Source organism: Carassius auratus, chromosome 29 (assembly GCF_003368295.1).
Source record: "Carassius auratus strain Wakin chromosome 29, ASM336829v1, whole genome shotgun sequence".
In the NCBI taxonomy this organism is placed as follows: domain Eukaryota; kingdom Metazoa; phylum Chordata; class Actinopteri; order Cypriniformes; family Cyprinidae; genus Carassius; species Carassius auratus.
This window is the reverse complement of record NC_039271.1, coordinates 20229778-20251987: the sequence shown is the minus strand read 5'-3', so window position 1 is coordinate 20251987 and position 22210 is coordinate 20229778. Positions and strand designations below refer to the sequence as shown.

The window sequence follows — 22210 nt, the reverse complement described above, 5'->3', positions numbered from 1 at the left end:
ATCTCAAATTTCAGGGCCCTATGACCCAGAGTCTCCAAACGGGGGACGTCCCACTTCCAATTAAAAAAAGTGTACCAGTTTGGTGGTTGCACATCCCTTTTTTACCCTTAGACCACTAAAGGAGGTCGTAGGGCCAATGGACTTTTCCTCCTGGTCGAGGGGTCAAATTGTGCTATGTAGAACCAGAAGAGGTGCCATAAAGCACCTTGATTGTTTACAATTTCTTCAATAAAAATGGTGCTCAAGAGTGGTTCTTTTGCTCGTTATAGGGGAACCTCTTTTGGCATTATTGGCACTTAAGCTTCACAGCACATTTGTCAAATGCTGCTTTACAGAACCTTTTTTTTAGGTAGTAGGCCATTATCATGCCATATACTACAATGTTTGAGTCAATATGCTTCTAAATGACGCTTTTATACCAAATCGTGGATTGAAAGATTCAAAATCCTGTACTAAAAGCTTACTGATAAACAAAATACATTACACTTTTAATATAGTTTAATTCATTTCTTTTAGTTTCAAATATAATCAGTGCTTTATAACATTAACAACACTGGCTAAAGGAGTTAGAAAAAAATAGAAGGAAAAAATATATAAATTGGAATAGGCCCCAGAAAGAGAAAAAGAGAGAGAGAGAGAGAGAGAGAGTGTGTGTCTCTATGCACAGATTGAATTTTACACTCTTTTAATTGTGACAGGAAGTCCGTGCTGCATCCTTCATTTTTAAAACAACACACTCCAGGAAGGTCAGTGTCTTTTTCAGTCCTTTAGGATATTGGATCCCAAACAGAAAATATATACAAAGGATAAGGCCCAGTGTCATCGAGATGTGATCGTATTGCATGGGATGACCCTCCCTGCAGCCTTTGAGCACCATTTTAGGTGTTGGTGTGTCAGGAGGGCAGGTCTGAGCATGACCCTGGGGAAGAAGGGATAATAGCATTAACCATTTTCACATTTATTTGGAAGGGAAACCTTAAAAAGTTGAATAAAACCATAAGCACACTGAAGCTGTTTTACTGTGAATTGAAAGGGTTAGTTCACCCAATAATCAAAATGATGTCATAAATAACTCGCCCTCGAGTCGTTCCAAACCGGTGAGACTTCTGTTTATCTTCAGAACACAGTTTAAGATATTTTAGATTTAGTCCGAGAGCTCTCAGTCCCTCCATTGAAGCTGTGTGTACGTCTACTGTCCATGTCCAGAAAGGTAAGAAACACATCATCAAAGTAGTCCATGTGACATCAGAGGGTCAGTTAGAATATTTTGAAGCATCGAAAATACATTTTGGTCCAAAAATAGCAAAAACTATTCATTGTCTTCTCTTACATGTCTGTTGTGAGAGAGTTCAAAACAAAGCAGTTTGTGATATCCAGTTCGCGAACGAATCACTCCATGTAACCGGATCTTCTTAAACCAGTTCACCAAATCGAACTGAATAGTTTGAAATGGTTTGCGTCTCCAATTAGCATTAATCCACAAATGACTTAAGCTGTTAACTTTTGTGTGTCGGTCTGCTTCACACTGAATCACACATGCGCAGTATCATCAGCTCCTCGGTTCACGAATCGGACGCATCTGACAGAAACGGTTCTTGACTCGTGAACGAGTCAGTCTGTTGTTCATTATCTGGCTCGGCTCTGTGTTCATCTTCAGTTCTCTCTTCACAGCAGTTCAGTCAGTGTACTGTTTGAGTAAATGAATTACTCCGGGATATTGGTTTGTTTGAACTCAGAGGGAGTGTCAGACACATTAAAAAAGTTAACAGCTTAAGTCATTTGTGGATTAATCAGTATTAGAGATGCGAACCGTTTAAAACAATTCAGTTCAATTTGGTGAACTGGTTCAAAAAGATCCGGTTACATCAAATGATTCGTTCATGAACCGGATATCACAAACTGCTTTGTTTTGAACTCTCTCACAACAGACACAGAAGAGAAGACAATGCTGAATAAAGTCTTAGTTTTTGCTATTTTTGGACCAAAATGTATTTTCCAGGCTTCAGAATATTCTACCTGACCCTCTGATGTCACATGGACTACTTTGATGATGTTTTTCTTACCTTTCTGGACATGGACAGTAGACCGTACACACAGCTTCAATGGAGGGACTGAGAGCTCTCAGACTAAATCTAAAATATCTTAAACTGTGTTCTGAAGATAAATGGAGGTCTCACTGGAGCGACATGAGGGTGAGTTATTACTGACTTAATTTTGAATTTTCGATGAACTAACCCTTTAATTAGTCTTGCTTCACACTCAGTCAACTGTTCATGGCTCACCTCAACTTCAAACAGCAACCCCGGGAGCTCCTTAAACAGTGCAGGCAAGAGCAGAACAGCTGCTTCCAACTGTAGTCCTTTAAACAAAACAAGAATTAGGTTAACATAACATGGTGGATGTTTTTATCTAATAAGTTTTCTTTGTTTTTCAATTAATTACTAAGACAGTAATTATTACTATCTTTAATAAACTAGTCTTTATTATTACACAAGATACATGCAGGAATGTATGATCTCAGGCAGATATGGGTGTCAGTCAGTGATACACAGAAAATCTAAGCAGTGCAGATTTAATTACCTTTTGTCAGTCTGTCATCTTCACAGTCATCAACCACACACCTGAACTTCTCCATCAGGGGACTCTGTGAAACTTGAAGGACTTTAGGTGCCATTAATGAGAGTTGAGAGATAATATGTTGGTCCACATCAACGATGGTATGGTCTCTCATATCCCAAAGGAGCTTATGTTAAGATGAAGGCAAAGTTGAAAAGACATAGTCATAACTCGTTAGTCATAAGTCATAACTAAGGAGGCAATTATACACTACTGTACTTACCATTTTGGCCAGTCTGAAACATGGAAACTCAGAGATAATCTCCTCCGTGCTGTGGTTAGACACAAAATTTCTCTGGTAGATTTTCATCAGTGCCCTCCTTTCTTTAAGCTCTACGTTTGGTCTAAGCATCTCTGTTTCCTCCTTTATTGCTCGGAGATGTTCCCTCATGCTTCGTTCATCTTCTCCTGCATCAACCTATTGGGATAGTTAAATTGTAACAAACTCTCAAACTACAACATTGGGACCAGCAACTTTAAAAATATGAGGAAAAAAGGACTAATGGTCAGTCAAACCTGTGAAGTCTGTCATAACCTGAAGAAAGAGAGAAAATAACAAAACAAACAAATTACAACACATGTTGACAGTATTTTATGATTTGACACGGACATTTGAACCTTATTTGAACATTGGGGTAGTTGGTTGCCATTAAAGTCTGAATGTGTATCCCTCAAAAAAAAATATTTGTTTACCACTGAAGAAATAAAGACATGGCTATGGATAAATTATCAGGACATTTTCATATTGAGGTGAACTAACTTAAAGCTGCAATATGCGTTTTTTGTAATTGACCACAAGAGGGCGCATTTCCAACAATAACAAAGGCGAGGCTTGATGACGCTATGAAGCAGGTGACGATGGGAGATGTCGTTTTTAATGCGTTTTCACCATAGCAATGTATCTAAATTGGATAAACGAATCATGATCACAGATGAGGTAATTTATTCGTTTTTCTATTACCTGTATATCTGATCGTATTATTTTATGTAATACCCCTCTCTCCCGGGTCCTCTCTGATGCTCCTCGCACTCGCTCCGAGTGGGGCTCGAACCCCGGTCTTCGGCATGGGAGGCGGACGCACTAACAAGGAGTTGTGCAGTGTTACGTGTTTATAGTTAATGGCGTGTTGTTTAACGTGCTCAAACCAATCGTTCTAAAAGTAAATTTGAACGAACATTTGCAAGTAATGACTAAATATATTTTTAACAACACATATCCGATTGTATTTAATTGTACTGCCATAATCTCGGTCACCACACGTGATAAAATCCTTACCTTAGTACAAAGAGCAATATAACTTTGTTTATAAGTGCTATTATTGACAGTTGCATGTGTTGCAGGGAAACACAGATACATCCTCACTGGAATGATCAAATCCAGATGAGACCTGGACCATCTTTACACGTTACTTGTACAATAACAAAATAAATTAAAGCTGCAAGCAGCGATGAACGGGCCCTCGCACCCGGGCTCACCGCCATCGTGTGGCTTTAGTAAAAAGGTGAACGTTGAGAAATATGCATTTAAACTCATAAATATAAGTGCAATATATCAAAGTTTATTCCATATGTGTGCCAATCTTCCTGTTGCCAGCAGGTGGCGCTATCGTTATAATGGAATAATGGCCTTCAGATGTGTTCAAGCCAGGACCCTTATCACACATGTGAAGTTTGGGCAAGATCGGACATTTTATGCCTGAGTTATAACATCTTTTATTCCCATGGCGAGACATCGAACTTCGTCATGGCGCCATGGACACGCCCTTTAACAAAAACTCAAGATCTCCACAAGCTAACATTGCACAGTCCTTCAGATTAGACTGACCACAAAAAAGACATTGATGTCATAAAATCTCTAGGAGTAGTTTGTCGCAGTGTAAAATATGTCACTTCCTGTTGCCAATAGGTGGCGCTATGACTATAACTGAATATGGGCATGTAGATCTGTTCAGGTCAAGAGTCTCATCCAACATGTGAAGTTTGGGGCAGATTGGACATTGTATGTCTGAGTTACAGCAACTTCCTTTTTCATGGCGAAACATCGAAATTTGTCAGGCCGCCATGGACACGCCCTTTAACGAAACCTCAAGTCCTACGCAATTTAACATCGCAAATGGCTTTAGATTACACTGACCAAGTTTGGTGTTGATCTGAATAAATCTCTAGGAGGAGTTCGTTAAAGTACAACCCCTAAAAAATGGCAAGAACAACACCAATTTTGTATGGAAAATTCAAAATAACCGACTTCCTGTTGGGATCCGGATTTCGTACCAAGAGACTTTTTTGTAGGTATTGGAGTGTTACATGTGTGTACCAATTTTTGTACATGTACGTGAAACATAGCTCGAGGCGCACTCCGTTGAATGTGTATAGGTGGCGCTATAGAGCCATTCTGCCACACCCGCTGGAATATTGGCCTGCAGATCTGTTCAGGCCAGGACTCTTATCACACATGTGAAGTTTGGGGAAGATCGGACATTTTATGCCTGAGTTATAACATCTTTTATTCCCATGGCGAGACATCGAACTTCGTCGCGGCGCCATGAACAAGCCTTTTAACGAAAAATCAAGATCTTCACAATTGAACATCGCACAGGCCTTTAGATTAGACTGACCACAAAAAAGACCTTGATGTCATAAAATTTCTAGGAGTAGTTCGTCGCAGCGTAAAATATGTCACTTCCTGTTGCCAATAGGTGGCGCTATGACTATAACTGAATATGGGCATGTCAATGTGTTCAGGTTTGGAGTCTCATCAAACATGTGAAGTTTGGGGCAGATTGGACATTGTATGTCTGAGTTATAGCAACTTCATTTTTCATGGCGAATCATCGAAATTCGCCAGGCCGCCACGGACACGCCCTTCAACGAAAACTCAAGATCTTCGCAATTTAACATCGCAAAGGCCTTTAGATTAGGCATACCAAATTTGGTGTTGATTTGAAGAACTCTCTAGGAGGAGTTCGTTAAAATACAACACATGGAAATGACCAAAATTACACAAAATATGCTCATAATATTAAAAATAACCGACTTCCTGTTGGGTTTAGAATTTCGCTCCAAGAGTCTTTTTTGTAGGTATTGGTGTGTTACATATGTGTGCCAATTTTCGTGCATGTACGTGAAACATAGCTGGAAGGCTGTTGATTTTCTTGGTATAGGTGGCGCTGTCGAGCCATTTTGCCACACCCTCTTCTGAATCCTATATCAGACGAAAATTTTCACCAGGTTTGACGCGTGTGCAAAGTTTCATGACTTTTTGAGCATGTTAAAGCCCTCAAAAATGCGATTCATTCGGGAGAAGAAGAAGAAGAAGAAGAAGAATAATTAAAGCTGCAAGCAGCGATGAACGGGCCCTCGCACCCGGGCTCACCGCCATCGTGTGGCTTTAGTAAAAAGGTGAACGTTGAGAAATATGCATTTAAACTCATAAATATAAGTGCAATATATCAAAGTTTATTCCATATGTGTGCCAATCTTCCTTTTGCCAGCAGGTGGCGCTATCGTTATAATGGAATATTGGCCTTCAGATGTGTTCAAGCCAGGACCCTTATCACACATGTGAAGTTTGGGCAAGATCGGACATTTTATGCCTGAGTTATAACATCTTTTATTCCCATGGCGAGACATCGAACTTCGTCATGGCGACATGGACATGCCTTTTAACAAAAACTCAAGATCTTCACAACTAAACATCACACAGGTCTTTAGATTAGACTGAACACAAAAAAGACATTGATGTCATAAAATTTCTAGGAGTAGTTTGTCACAGTGTAAAATATGTCACTTCCAGTTGCCAATAGGTGGCGCTATGACTATAACTGAATATTGGCATGTAGATCTGTTCAGGTGTAGAGTCTTATCAAAAATGTGAAGTTTGGGGCGGATTGGACATTGTATGTGTGAGTTATAGCACCATCATTTTTCATGGCGAATCATCGAAATTTGTCAGGCCGCCATGGACACGCCCTTTAACGAAACCTCAATTCCTTCGCAATTTAACATGGCAAAGGGCTTTAGATTACATTGACCAAGTTTGGTGTTGATCTGAATAAATCTCTAGGAGGAGTTCGTTAAAATACAACCCCTGAAAATGACAAAAACAACACCAATTTTGCAGGGAAAATTAAAAATAACCGACTTCCTGTTGGGATTCGGGTTTCGTACCAAGAGACTTTTTTGTAGCTATTGGTGTGTTACATATGTTTACCGATTTTCGTACATGTATATGACATGTAGCTCGAGGCGCACTCCATTGAAAATGTATAGGTGGCGCTATCGAGCCATTTTGCCACACCCAATGGAATATTAGCCTCCAGATGTGTTCAGGTCAGTACTCTTATCAAACATTTGAAGTTTGGGCAAGATCTGATATTTTATGACTGAGTTACAACAACTTCTACTCCCATGGCGAGACATCGAACTTTGACATGGCGCCATGGACACGCCCTTTAACGAAAACTCAAGATCTTCTCAATTTAACATCGTACAGGCCTTTAGATTAGACTGACGACAAAAAAGACATTGATGTCAAAAATTTCTAGGAGTAGTTTGTCGCAGCGTAAAATATGTCACTTCCTGTTGCCAATAGGTGGCGCTATGACTATAACTGAATATGGTCATGTCAAACCGTTCAGGACAGGAGTCTCATCAAACATTTGAAGTTTGGGGCAGATTGGTCATTGTATGTCTGAGTTATAGCAACTTCCTGTTTCATGGCGAATCATCGAAATTCGCCAGGCCGCCACACACAGGCCCTTCAACGAAAACTCAAAAGCTTCGCAATTTAACATCGCAAAGGCCTTTAGATTAGGCATACCAAATTTGGTGTTGATCTGAATTAATCTCTAGGAGGAGTTCGTTAAAATACAACGCATGGAATTGACAAAAATGACACAAAATTTGCTCATAATATTAGAAATAACCGACTTCCTGTTGGGTTTCGGATTTTGCTCCAAGAGACTTTTTTGTAGGTATTGGAGAGTTACATGTGTATACCGATTTTCATACATGTACATGAAACGTAGCTCGAGGCGCACACCGTTGAACGTGTATAGGTGGCGCTGTTGAGCCATTTTGCCACACCCACTTCTGAAACCCATATCAGACGTAAATTTTCGCCAGTTCTGAGGTGTGTGCAAAGATTCATGACTTTTCGAGCATGTTTAGGCCCTCAAAAATGCGATTCATCTTAGAGAAGAAGAATAATAATAATAATAATAATAATAAACGGAGCAATTCCAAGAGGGTCCTCACACCATCGGTGCTCGGGCCCTAATAATTAAAGCTGCAAGCAGCGATGAACGGGCCCTCGCACCCGGGCTCACCGCCATCGTGTTGCTTTAGTAAAAAGGTGAACGTTGAGAAATATGCATTTAATGTCCTAAATATAAGTGGAATATATCAAAGTATATCCCATATATGTGCCAATCTTTGTGTTGCCAGCAGGTGGCGCTATCATTATAATGGAATATTGGCCTTCAGATGTGTTCAGGCCAGGACTCTTATCAAACATTTGAAGTTTGGGGAAGATTTAACATTTTATGCTTGAGTTACAACAACTTCTCTTGCTGTGGAAAGACATCAAATTTTGTCATGGCGCCATGGAAACGCCCTTTAACAAAAACTCAAGATCTCCAAAAGTTAACATTGCACAGGCCTTTAGATTAGACTGACCACAAAATATATGTTAATCTCAAAAAAAGTATAGGAGTAGTTTGTCGCAGCGTAAAACATGTCACTTCCTGTTGCCAATAGGTGGCGCTATGACTATAACTGAATGTGGGCATGTAGATCTGTTAAGGGCGGAAGTTTTATCTAACGTGAAGTTTGGGGCAGATTGGACATTGTATGTCTGAGTTACAGCAACTTCCTTTTTCATGGCGAAACATCGAAATTTGTCAGGCCGCCATGGACACGCCCTTTAACGAAATCTAAAGATCTTCGCAATTTAACATCGCAAAGGGCTTAAGATTACACTGACCAAGTTTGTTGTTGATCTGAATAAATCTCTAGGAGGAGTTCGTTAAAGTACAACCCCTGAAAATGGCAAAAACAACACCAATTTTGCAGAGAAAATTCTAAATAACCGACTTCCTGTTGGGATTCGGATTTCGTGCCAAGAGACTTTTTTGTAGGTATTGCTGTGTTACATGTGTATACCGATTTTTGTACATGTACGTGAAACATAGCTCGAGGCGCACTCTGTTGAAAGTGTATAGGTGGCGCTATCGAGCCATTTTGCCACACCTCATGGAATTTTGGCCTTCAGATGCGTTCAGGCCAGGACTCCAATCACACATGTGCAGTTTGGGGAAGATCGGACATTTTATGCCTGAGTTATAACATCTTTTATTCCCATGGCGAGACATCGAACTTCGTGACGGCGCCATGGACACGCCTTTTAACGAAAACTCAAGATCTTCACAACTTAACATCGCACAGGCCTTTAGATTAGACTGACCACAAAAAAGACATTGATGTCATAAAATTTCTAGGAGTAGTTCTTCGCAGCATAAAATATGACACTTCCTGTTGCCAATAGGTGGCGCTATGACTATAACTGCATATGGGCATGTCAATCTATTCTGTTCCAGAGTCTTATCAACCATGTGAAGTTTGGGGCAGATTGGACATTGTATGTCTGAGTTATAGCAACTTCATTTTTCATGGCGAGTCATCGAAATTCGCCAGGCCGCCACGGACACGCCCTTCAACGAAAACTCAAAATCTTCGCAATTTAACATCGCAAAGGCCTTTAGATTAGGCATACCAAATTTGGTGTTGATTTGAAGAAATCTCTAGGAGGAGTTCGTTAAAATACAACGCATGGAAATGGCAAAAATGACACAAAATTTGCTCATAATATTAAAAATAACCGACTTCCTGTTGGGTTTAGAATTTTGCTCCAAGAGTCTTTTTTGTAGGTATTGATGTGTTACATGTGTGTACCGATTTTCATACATGTACGTGAAAGGTAGCTCGAGGCGCACACCGCTGAATGTGCATAGGTGGCGCTGTCGAGCCATTTTACCACGCCCACTTCTGAAACCCATATCAGACGTAAATTTTCGCCAGTTCGGAGGCGTCTGCAAAATTTGGTGACTTTTTGAGCATGTTTAGGCCCTCAAAAATGCGATTCATTTTGGAGAAGCGGAATAATAATAATAATTAAAGCTGCAAGCAGCGATGAACGGGCCCTCGCACCCGGGCTCACCGCCATCGTGTGGCTTTAGTAAAAAGGTGAACGTTGAGAAATATGCATTTAATGTCCTAAATATAAGTGGAATATATCAAAGTATATCCCATATATGTGCCAATCTTACCGTTGCCAGCAGGTGGCGCTATCATTATAATGGAATATTGGCCTTCAGATGTGTTCAGGCCAGGACTCTTATCAAACATGTGAAGTTTGGGGAAGATTGAACATTTTATGCTTGAGTTACAACAACTTCTCTTGCTGTGGCAAGACATCAAATTTTGTCATGGCGCCATGGAAACGCCCTTTAACAAAAACTCAACATCTCCAAAAGTTAACATTGCACAGGCCTTTAGATTAGACTGACCACAAAATATATGTTAATCTCAAAAAAATTATATGAGTAGTTTGTCGCAGCGTAAAACATGTCACTTCCTGTTGCCAATAGGTGGCGCTATGACTATAACTGAATGTGGGCATGTAGATCTGTTAAGGGCAGAAGTTTTATCTAACATGTGAAGTTTGGGGCAGATTGGACATTGTATGTCTGAGTTACAACAACTTCCTTTTTCATGGCGAAACATCGAAATTTGTCAGGCCGCCATGGTCACACCCTTTAACGAAATCTAAAGATCTTCGCAATTTAACATCGCAAAGGGCTTAAGATTACACTGACCAGGTTTGGTGTTGATCTGAATAAATCTCTAGGAGGAGTTCGTTAAAGTACAACCCCTGAAAATGGCAAAAAAAAACGCCAATTTTGCAGAGAAAATTCTAAATAACCGACTTCCTGTTGGGATTCGGATTTCGTACCAAGATACTTTTTTGTAGGTATTGGTGTGTTACATGTGTATACCGATTTTTGTACATGTACGTGAAACATAGCTCGAGGCGCACTCTGTTGAAAGTGTATAGGTGGCGCTATCGAGCCATTTTGCCACACCTGATGGAATTTTGGCCTTCAGATGTGTTCAGGCCAGGACTCTTATAACACATGTGCAGTTTGGGGAAGATCGGACATTTTATGCCTGAGTTATAACATATTATATTCCCATGGCGAGACATCGAACTTCGTGACGGCGCCATGGACACGCCTTTTAACGAAAACTCAAGATCTTCACAACTTAACATCGCACAGGCCTTTAGATTAGACTGACCACAAAAAATACATTGATGTCATAAAATTTCTAGGAGTAGTTCATCGCAGTGTAAAATATGTCACTTCCTGTTGCCAATAGGTGGCGCTATAACTATAACTGAATATGGGCATGTCAATCTGTTCAGGTCAGGAGTCTCATCAAACATGTGAAGTTTGGGGCAGATTGGTCATTGTATGTCTGAGTTATAGCAACTTCCTGTTTCATGGCGAATCATCGAAATTCGCCAGGCCGCCACGGACACGCCCATTAACGAAAACTCAAAAGCTTCGCAATTTAACATCGCAAAGGCCTTCAGATTAGGCATACCAAATTTGGTGTTGATCTGAATGAATCTCTAGGAGGAGTTCGTTAAAATACAACGCATGGAAATGACAAAAATGACACAAAATTTGCTCATAATATTAGTAATAACCGACTTCCTGTTGGGTTTCGGATTTTGCTCCAAGAGACTTTTTTGTAGGTATTGGAGAGTTACATGTGTATACCGATTTTCATACATGTACATGAAACGTAGCTCGAGGCGCACACCGTTGAACGTGTATAGGTGGCGCTGTTGAGCCATTTTGCCACACCCACTTCTGAAACCCATATCAGACGTAAATTTTCGCCAGTTCTGAGGTGTGTGCAAAGTTTCATGACTTTTCGAGCATGTTTAGGCCCTCAAAAATGCGATTCATTTTGGAGAAGAAGAATAATAATAATAATAATAATAATAATAATAATAATAATAATAATAATAAACGGAGCAATTCCAAGAGGGTCCTCACACCATCGGTGCTCGGGCCCTAATAAACGGAGCAATTCCAATAGGGTCCTCACACCATCGGTGCTCGGGCCCTAATAATAAAAAACAAAGCAGATACAAGAGGGTCCTCGCACCTCGGTGCTCGGGCCCTAATAATTGATTTGCTTACCTGTCTATCAATACACTCGCGAGAGCAGAGTCTCTGTCAAGTCCAAGATTTTCGCGCAGCTCTCTCCATCTCGTAAACGCCTGGCCGATATTTATCCTGGTTTTATTCCTCCGTTTGTCACACAGTCTGCGTGTATCCGAATATGGACGCTTACGTTTCAACGATGCAGCTAGCTATAAAGCCCAGCACTTTTCACTATTAGTGATTTGAAAAGATGATAAACGGTAATGTTAGTGTTATAACGTTATATCTGGAGAAAGTCAAGAAAAGAACGACCCCAGTTAACTTACATTAAAGTTACTTAACTTAGCCAACACTGTTGGTCAGGCTCCTCTGTCAGCTAACATTAGATTGATACTAAACTTAGCATTAATGTCACAAAACACGGTAAAACTTTTGCAAAATACAATGAAAAGTTTCCCCTGACAAGTAACTAAACGCTAATTGTATATTTCTGTCGCAGTATGCGCTATGACACTCACCTCGGTATCTTCTGTCTCTTTTTAGAAAGGTGTTCGTCGCGTTCGTCGTCGTCCTGGTTTTGATTGACGTCCAGCGGTCCAGTTTTTCTAGGGTGTTCTTTGAGGAATGCCGCGCTCGTTCTCGCTCACGTGCACCTGAACTGCACAGTGCACACTATTCAGCGCATACTCGCATAGGTTTTTATATATGTGTATAAATGTGGAAATGTGTCAAGAATTTTCTATAAAAGAAATAATTGAATAAAGTTCAATAAAATAAATAATAATAATGTGTGTGTGTGTGTATATATATATATATGAATATATAATCTTCTTTTTATTATTTCTTTTATTGAACTTAAAAAAAATTCTTGACACATTTTCACATTTTGTAAGTAGAAATTGAAACACGTTTTTAAACAGAACTTCTCTCCTCACTCATTTTAGGCTAATTATTTGAGGCCTATACCCAGCCGGCATTTCAACGTTGATTCAACGTTGAAACAACGTCAGGTACCATGGTTGAATCAACGTTGAAAAACCTTTCGATTTTGCAAATTGGATCAACGTTGAAATCACGACGTTGATTCACCGTTGAAATCGTGACGTTGATGTACGGTTGAAATCACAACGCTGATTCACTGTTGAAATCCCGACGTTGAATCAACATTGAATAACCTTTCGATTTTGCAAATTGGATCACCGTTGAAATCGCTACGCTGTTTCACCGTCTTACCTGCATTACGGGTGAATTAGGGTCGTGCTGCAGCCCTGGGATGAAAGCTGAATGAGGTGTTGATTTTGACAAGTTAATCAGCGTTGATAACACGACGTTGTTTCCCCGTCGTACCTTGCACCGTGTGTAAATACACCTAGATCCTAGTTGGCATTTAGATCAACAATGTACATGCAAGGCTAAAAATCTAATGACTGGCAGCAATGGCTTTACAAACAACTTCAATAAACTACCACATGCTCAAAATTGTCAAACAGCAGTTAAATTTTGGAAACATACTGAATAAAACAGATGAAAATAATCCCACACTTTATTATGCAGAGTATGCATGGAGGTAATGCTAAAAACATGTAGTAGAACAATCCAAATACAATAATATTTAAAGGTTTTTGTAAAATAATTCGGCACAAAAATGCATATTTTTTTCAGCACTTACAAGACAAACCCTTGTACCTTTATGACTGAAACCAGTGGATCTTTTATTTTGGTGGAAAACTACAGTTTCTGTCAAAAACATGTTTTAGTAATGTGTCTCATTACAAGAGTTGTGTACATTTGTGCAGTGAAAATGTGTTGAACAGTTCGAGAAGGGAACCTTCCACCAGTTGATTTCTAATGGGAACCCCCCCGGACTGTGTCTTCTTTACCGTGGGGAATGCAGAATGAGATTTCTACCGCAGGGCACTCTAAAATGTTAGAACCAGCAGCCTTAGTGTATACAGTGTGGTTGTGCTTCGGGTGATCCTTGAAAGTGTCCCAGCGCTAGGTCCTTTCTGACGCCGTCCCCTCCACTCTCTCCCACTTGTGCACTTTCTGTACCGTCCTGTATAAACATTTACATTTAATCATTTAACAGACGATTTTATCCAAAGCGACTTACAAATAAGAACAACAGAAGCAGTCAGGTGTACAAGCGAACAACAACAGTATACAAGTGCCATGACAAGTCTCAGTTAGTCTAGTACAGAACACATAGCCAGGTTTTTTTTTTTTATATATATATATATATATATGAAAGACAAGAAAAGAAGGAAAAGTGCTAGCATTAGTTGGTTAAGTTCTGGTGAAAAAGATGAGTCTTAAAATGTTTCTTGAAAATGAGTAAAGACTCAGCAGTTCGGATTGAGATTGGGAGGTGATTCCACCAGCTGGACACAGTCCAGGAAAAGGTCCTTGAGAGTGATTATGAACCTCTTTGGGATGGCACCACAAGGAGTCGTTCACTTGCAGAGCGCAAACTTCTGGAGGGAACATAAGATTTAACCAGTGAGTTTAGGTATGTCCACAATGTTTCACAATAACTTTGATATTGTGAAATATATTTAACTGAAAACTGAATGCAAAATAAATCACACAATATTTTCACTTTACAGTTCAGTAACAGTGAGGTTGGAAACAAAGTGGACAACACTATTCATTAAACACTTATTTAATGTATTCAGATGAAAATGTACAATATTAACAAATTATTCACAAGCAGTGTTTTCAGAGCCCCCAGTTACACTGTTTTAATCAGAACACTAACATTACAGTGTAGAAAAACAAGTCAAATCAAATTAAGTACATTTTTATTAAACTAAGTACAATCAAAACCTATCACAAAAGGTCAAAGCATCTCTAGCAGAAGTGACAGTGCAATGTAGCAGATGAACAATTTCTTACCAATGATTCAAGAACAAGCTGGATCCTTGATGACTCTACAAGGGGAAAGAAGAAATGGTTTACTGAAAAGTTCTTAAAAAGCAGGATTTCATTTTATACCATTTCTTTAAACCATTGGTTCTCAAACTTTTTATACCAAGTACCACTTCAGAAAATATTTGTTATTAAATATTAAGTTGCACCATAATGACCAACATTACATTTCAGCAGCGTAGTAGACCAAACTATTCAGCTACAGGTCTACAGTTAAAAAATGAGGCAGTTTTATTCTAATAAGAATATTTATTGTTGTCAGACACTTTACCATGTTTGAACATTAACACTACAACTGTGCTTACATACACAGGTAAATAAAAAAAAGTTTAAATTAAAATGTAATTTTAAATGTAATTATGTAACAAAAGTTACAAAACTGTACTGTACTTTAACTGTATCATACTTAAATGTGCAAAAAAAAAAAAACTTACTCAAAGATTAAGTTAAAATATATTAACATTAATTAGTTTAATTTAGTGATTCACCTGCATAACAACTAGAGGGGGCCTGACACTTTGAGAATCATGGCTTTAAACAATCCTTTTATTTATTTATTTATTCATTTTCATTAATTCATTAAAATTATATTATTTAAATACAGACATTTGCACTTATATGTTTCAGAAAACACTTTGAAACTATTATAAGAATACAAACATATATAACACACCTAATGCATGGGATACATATCAGGAAAATATGGGAAAATCTCTAAACCATCTCTAAATCTCTCTTACCAGCAACACATTAGGTGAGCACCTAACTTGATCAGCTGTGATAAAGCAATGCAAAAATAGACACACGGGTATTTATTTATCTGCAGGTTACATGTCCTTTAAACTACCCATTTGTAAACTCTGGTAATACTTTACTATTTTCAAAAGATAATAAAGATAACGTTAGCGATTTTCTTACCTCATTTTGACAGGATGTTTTCAGGACCTCGCAGAACACCTGACCCTTCTTGTGTTCACAGTTTTTGTTCTCCATTGACATGTCACGACTCAAATTCGCTCAAAATAAATAAAAAATGTACAGGCAAATATGAAATAATTCGGGACCGACCGAGCAGTCAGTTATAACGAGCAGCAGCTCACAGTTAGCCGCCTCACTCACAGAAAGACGACAATAACGGTCATATTTTTAAATGTAGAAAGGCGCGAACCGATTCATTGTCCAGTTTCCTGAATGACAGCCAGATTAACCAATCATGATAGAAGTAATAAAATACAACTACCAATGGGAGTTGTTTCAGTGTGATAAAGCAGCGAAATGTATATAGTTTTATTGTTGTTAATGATGATAATATTTAACATATACCTTTAGATTTTAGAATAGGTATCATGACTAAAATATTTTAAAATGCTATTAAAATAATTAATTAATTTAAATAATTTAATATAAATAATTTAAAAGCTTGTTAACCTTTACCATTTAGCATTAAACATTTTTAACGTTGTTTCATTAAAACAACTGACCTTATTTCAGCCATATTTCAATGTTGAAAGTTGGTCATGTGCTGGAAGTTTTTCAACAGTTCATCTTTAAACGTTGAATCAACGTTGTTTCAACGTTGAAACCACAACTGACCTTATTTCAACCATATTTCAACATTGAAAGTTGGTCATGTGCTGGATGTTTTTCAACCATTCAGCTTTAAACGTTGAATCAACGTTGTTTCAACGTTGAAACCACAACTGACCTTATTTCAACCATATTTCAACATTGAAAGTTGGTCATGTGCTGGATGTTTTTCAACCATTCAGCTTTAAACGTTGAATCAACGTTGTTTCAACGTTGAAACCACAACTGACCTTATTTCAACCATATTTCAACGTTGAAGGTCGGTCATGTGCCGGCTGGGTACCTACACAAATAACAAAAAAGCAATTGATGAATATGAATATACGTTTTTATTGAACTTTGTGACATAATTTCGGTATATATATGACTTCACATCCACACCTGTGGTCAAAAAGTCTTGTGTGGAGGCCTTGGATATGTGCCTTGTGTTCAGAAAAATCACAATATTTAAATGTCATTTTTCTAATCCTATCACCAACTAAAGCTAAGACACCTAGGATATTAGAGAACTATATCACTAAGAATTAGGGGCTTAACAGGTTATTTGCATGCAGTGGTCCCATATAGCACCATATCCACTGCAAAGAACCGCTGAAGAACCCCTGAAGAACCAAACTGGGCTTAACAGGTTCTTTAAATGGTAGTGGTGCTATATGGCACCATATCCTCCACAAAGAACCCCTGAAGAACCACTGAAGTACCATTATTTTTTAGTGTGTAACAAACGTAACCTATGATTAAGTAATAATTAACATAGGATAAATCACAGCTCAGAATGGTATTTTAAAACAAGATAATGTCAAGTCAAGTCAAGTCACCTTTATTTATATAGTGCTTTAAACAAAATACATTGCGTCAAAGGAACTGAACAACATTCATTAGGAAAACAGTGTGTGAATAATGCAAAATGATAGTTAAAGGCAGTTCATCACTGAATTCAGTTATGTCATCTCGGTTCAGTTAAATAGTGTTAATGGAGATGATGATTTAGCAATTGTACTGTCTTGATTAATGCTTAATTTGCTATAAACAGATATACTGTAACCTAAGTAGTAATAATGCGTTTGCTTAAGTACAAAGATGTAACCCTGTGATTAATGCTATATGGAAAATGTATTGTGTAACTTCATTAACATTAAGAAAACTGCTTACTTGCATGAAATGTATGTAGTGACTGATTTAGAGTAGAAACGCTTATGTATTACAAATAGTTTTTATGATAAATGGACAATATAGTAGTTAAGGTGTATTTCACAGATGGTTAAGAGGAAAAAGAAGAGGAAAAGAACTAAAGCAATGTGAAGTAAACAACTGAAAGCCTCGGCAGAGGAGTCGGCAGCACTCCAGGTGATGACATCAGAAGAACCAGCGTTCGACGTCTGTGTATAAAAGACTGAGAGAGAGACTCGACAGACGGATACTGAACATGCACAGTATCCCTCGACACCTGATACCAGCTGATTATACCTTGATCTTGTAACTTTACTATTGAACTTTGATATAACTTTTGTTAACTTTAATAAAACTTGTATTTTATTATTGACAAGTTATGGTCTGCAAGAGTCGTCATTTAAGATCCGTAAGCAAGAACTGACCACAGGGAAGTCTACTGAGCAAGTTGTACGTATTTTTTAAATGCTTATAGTTTTGTCCAGGGTCGACTTTCTACCTACCTGAGAATAATAAAGAAATAGGTAAAAGGTGTATAAATAAAGGAGACACCATAAAACAATAGTGTCTGTGCATTCATTTGCAATCAAGTCAACGATATCGCTGTAGATGAAGTGACCCCAACTAAGCAAGCCAGAGGCGACAGCGGCAAGGAACCGAAACTCCATCGGTGACAGAATGGAGAAAAAAACCTTGGGAGAAACCAGGCTCAGTTGGGGGGCCAGTTCTCCTCTGACCAGACGAAACCAGTAGATCAATTCCAGGCTGCAGCAAAGTCAGATTGTGCAGAAGAATCATCTGTTTCCTGTGGTCTTGTCCTGGTGGTCCTCTGAGACAAGGTCTTTACAGGGGATCTGTATCTGGGCTCTAGTTGTCCTGGTCTCCGCTGTCTTTCAGGGCAGTAGAGGTCCTTTCTAGGTGCTGATCCACCATCTGGTCTGGATACGTACTGGATCCGGGTGACTGCAGTGACCCTCTGATCTGGACACAGACTGGATCTGGTGGCCACGGTGACCTCGGAACAAGAGAGAAACAGACTAATATTAGCGTAGATGCCATTCTTTTAATGATAGTCAGAAGAGGATCTATGACTTCTGGAAGCACCTCTTTTAGGAGCTTAGATGGTATAGGTTCTAACATACATGTTGTTGGTTTAGATGATTTAACAAGTTTATACAATTCTTCCTCTCCTATAGTAGAGAATGAGTGGAACTGTTCCTCAGGGGGTCTATAGTGCACTGTCTGATGTGATACTGTAGCTGACGACTGAATGGTTGCAATTTTATCTCTAATAGTATCGATTTTAGAAGTAAAGTAGTTCATAAAGTCATTACTGCTGTGGTGTTGGGAAATGTCAACACTTGTTGAGGCTTTATTTTTCGTTAAATTAGCCACTGTATTGAATAAATACCTGGGGTTATGTTTGTTTTCTTCTAAAAGAGAAGAAAAGTAATTAGATCTAGCAGTTTTTAATGCTTTTCTGTAAGATAGGTTACTTTCCCGCAAAGCAATACGAAATACCTCTAGTTTTGTTTTCCTCCAGCTGCGCTCCATTTTTCGGGCTGCTCTCTTTAGGGTGCGAGTATGCTCATTATACCATGGTGTCAAACTGTTTTCCTTAACCTTTCTTAAGCGTAAAGGAGCAACTGTATTTAACGTGCTAGAAAAGAGAGAGTCCATAGTTTCTGTTACATCATCAAGTTGTTCTGAGGTTTTGGATATGCTAAGGAATTCGGATACATCAGGAAGATAACTTAAAAAGCAGTCTTTTGTGGTAGAAGTGATGGTTCTTTCATACTTGAAACAAGAAGTAATTTGCAATGTAAGTGTTATCTTAAGAGCATAAATTTCCCAGAATCTAATGCATTGGAGCAGCTGAAAAGTTGTAAATTATGTTAATAATTAATGTTGTATGTCACTTAATTGAACTTGACAAGTTGTGCTGAATAACTTGTTGAATAAGGTTGTATAAATGTTCTTGTGTTTTACACACATACCCTGTCATCTTCAGTGCATTCTATATATAATTTAGTTATGCATATATTTACTTCTATTTTTATTCCTTATTAATCCATGCACTGTTTATATGTGGGGGGATAACATTCAAACTCTATCAGCAACATTTGTGTCATGATATCAGTCACCACAGACATAAATGTCAGCCCGTTCTTTAGTTAAAGCAGTAAACGTTAAATCATGCCCTATTTCAGTAGTATTGTCACAAGGCTTCAACATTATATATGCAAACATCACTTGCTGATTTTGTCTCTGTAAATTTACATCCAGATGCACATGGATATCAGAAAGTGGTGTGACAATCTATATTGATTTTAAAAAGATTAGTTATTTTCTGTTCTGATAAACATACAGTAGTTCCAGTAATGTTGTGAATAGAGTTAGACAACTACTGAACTTGGGACATCCCTTTGAATATGATCAACTTTAATTACTTTTTATCTGAAGTAATATAAACCAAGCACAAAAGATAGGTTATCAGGACACTATAAAAAGAGCACGAGGGCTGTGGGGATAACCGAGCAAGAGCTAGACATCAGTGAAGAATGAAGGGTTGGTTATGTATACTGCTGCTGTCGGAAGCCTTTCTGTTTGTGGTACAGCAGCAGGTAAATGGAGGTCGCGGTGAGAATGAGATCAGTCAACATCTCAGCAATGATGACAGAAGACTAAATCCACCACAGACAGATACTCTGACAGATGAAGTTTCAACTCACAGCCAACAAGACCTGAGCTTCTCTGACATCCATGCAGCACTGAGAGAACTGACCGCCACAGTTACAGAGCAGAAAGCCAACATCAGAGCTTTAGAGACACGACTGAGGGATGCAGAGAAAACTGCAGAACAACAGACAGTCATCCTGGAAGAGCTGAACAAGAAAAATGATGGTACCCCACCCAAACATTATCTCTTTGATCAGTGATCAGTGAGGAAAACACCTATGTTATACTGTGCATAGCGTAAATGTTAGAGTAAAACAAAGTATTCTGTACAAATAGGTTGATCTATTACAGTAAGCATTATAAATGTCATTTAACACATTTTTTATTTCTTCAGAGGTGAAACATTAAATAATGTTAACAGATTATTATTGTAATACAGTAATATATCACAATATTGCTCATGTTTTTCAATCCCAGACAGAGAGATAGCATTTTCAGCTGCTCTGATGGAATCTGGCAGTGGAGAAATCGGTCCTTTCACCACTGACATCACACTAACCTACAGGAACGTCTTCACAAACATAGGGAACGCCTACAACCCATTTACAGGTAATTACCAATGACACAACTCAGTAGTAATGAGAATCCTTCTGCTTCATTCAAACCTCTGTGCAGTTGTGTAATGTGAATAAGAGAACTGAATGATCTGCCATGTTTCAACACTATTACACTGTGCACAGTAATTGAGCAATCATAGAGGACATAGCTGATTTTCTTCTTTATCTTTCATTATTTGCTTTAGGTATTTTCACAGCCCCACTGAAAGGAGCGTACATGTTCAACTTTTCTGTCTATGGTCATGGGAATCCCTCAAATCCATCAACTGTCTCCATTGTGAAGAATGGACAGCGGGTGGTCGTAGCACATGGCCATCAGGATCGGTATGCTGTAAACTCCTCGAAAGGCATTGTGTTGATCCTGGAGGTCGGAGATGTCGTATATGTGAGACTATGGTCTGGAAGGCAGATATATGATAACGAGCATAACCACATTACTTTCAGTGGTTACCTACTGTTTCCATTAAGAGAACAGGAGGTTTGCAGGATGTGATTATAGTAAAACTAAACCTATAGCCTATGATTGAAGATGAAAATCATCACATATGAACCTGTATTAATGAAAGTTTACTATATGAAAATCAGTATAATAGACTAAACTTGTAAGTTCAGAGCTGTCTTTGCATGTAACTTTGTATAAAGAGTTTGAGCACTGTGACAGACGGGACCCATGAATATCACAAGTGATAAAGTGATTTTTTAAAGTAGCAAATCTAGAATCGCTTTTTAAGTATCTTATAACTAATTATGTATATATTCATCCTACATTAATAAGAGAATAAAGAGACATTATTGTTCTATTTTCTTTTTCACATGATCTTAAATATTTTCCCAACAAACCAGTAGTACAGTAATATGTTAGATCAACAATGCTTGCTTTGAGGTCATGATAGCATATGTATACAAAGCAAGAAATTCATGACAAGGCATTTAGTCTTCATTTAATTTAAAATAAAAATAAAAAATTGTAGTATTAAAAATAAACATGGAAGTTTATTTTTCTGTCACAAACTCTTTATTCTTATCGAAACTCATTGTACATTGATCTCAAGTCTCAACCCAGGCTTCAGACAAGGATTTAAAGAAGCCTGATTCCTTAAGAGAACTGTGGGGGAAAGGGGAAGGTCTTCCACTGTGACAGTATATCGTCCAATTGAAGTTGATTATTGTTTTTTAGATTAGATTAGATTCAACTTTATTGTCACTGTACATGTAGGTACAAGGCAACGAAATGCAGTTAGCATCTAACCAGAAGTGCAATAAGCAGTAAGTACAGAATATACAAGGTCTATAATATGTACAATAACTATACAGATATGTATTATGAACATAATTTACAGATTATAAATACTATAAGCATGATATACAGGTAGGTGT

General features: G+C 38.3%; 2 protein-coding genes across 2 annotated transcripts; one reads left to right on the top strand and one right to left on the bottom strand.

The window, feature by feature from the left end:
• Positions 1 to 568: 568 nt before the first annotated feature.
• LOC113048340 (uncharacterized) lies at positions 569 to 11921 on the bottom strand. The gene is made up of 6 exons (XM_026210118.1): positions 11889 to 11921; positions 3133 to 3151; positions 2840 to 3034; positions 2581 to 2743; positions 2283 to 2359; positions 569 to 919 (listed from the first exon to the last, which is right to left on the bottom strand). The coding sequence occupies exons 3-6, from the start codon at positions 3005 to 3007 to the stop codon at positions 686 to 688; spliced, it is 642 nt and encodes a 213-aa protein (XP_026065903.1). The 5' UTR covers positions 3008 to 3034; positions 3133 to 3151; positions 11889 to 11921; the 3' UTR covers positions 569 to 685.
• A 7322-nt stretch (positions 11922 to 19243) lies between these two features.
• On the top strand, positions 19244 to 21657 carry LOC113048334 (cerebellin-2-like). Its single transcript, XM_026210113.1, has 3 exons — positions 19244 to 20441; positions 20694 to 20825; positions 21019 to 21657. Exons 1-3 carry the CDS (start codon positions 20099 to 20101, stop codon positions 21324 to 21326), a joined length of 783 nt encoding a protein of 260 aa, XP_026065898.1. The 5' UTR covers positions 19244 to 20098; the 3' UTR covers positions 21327 to 21657.
• Positions 21658 to 22210: the final 553 nt, after the last annotated feature.

Bases quoted from the DNA above. Each gene is read 5' to 3' on its own strand.
- LOC113048340 (XM_026210118.1), bottom strand. From the start codon at position 3,007: ATGAGGGAACATCTCCGAGCAATAAAGGAGGAAACAGAGATGCTTAGA. The intron at 2,744-2,839 runs GTAAGTACAGTA...TCTTAACATAAG, and splicing joins GTTTCAGACTGGCCAAAATG to CTCCTTTGGGATATGAGAGA. The intron at 2,360-2,580 runs GTAATTAAATCT...TTTTGTTTAAAG, and splicing joins AGATGACAGACTGACAAAAG to GACTACAGTTGGAAGCAGCT.
- LOC113048334 (XM_026210113.1), top strand. From the start codon at position 20,099: ATGAAGGGTTGGTTATGTATACTGCTGCTGTCGGAAGCCTTTCTGTTT. The intron at 20,442-20,693 runs GTACCCCACCCA...TTTCAATCCCAG, and splicing joins GCTGAACAAGAAAAATGATG to ACAGAGAGATAGCATTTTCA. The intron at 20,826-21,018 runs GTAATTACCAAT...TATTTGCTTTAG, and splicing joins CGCCTACAACCCATTTACAG to GTATTTTCACAGCCCCACTG.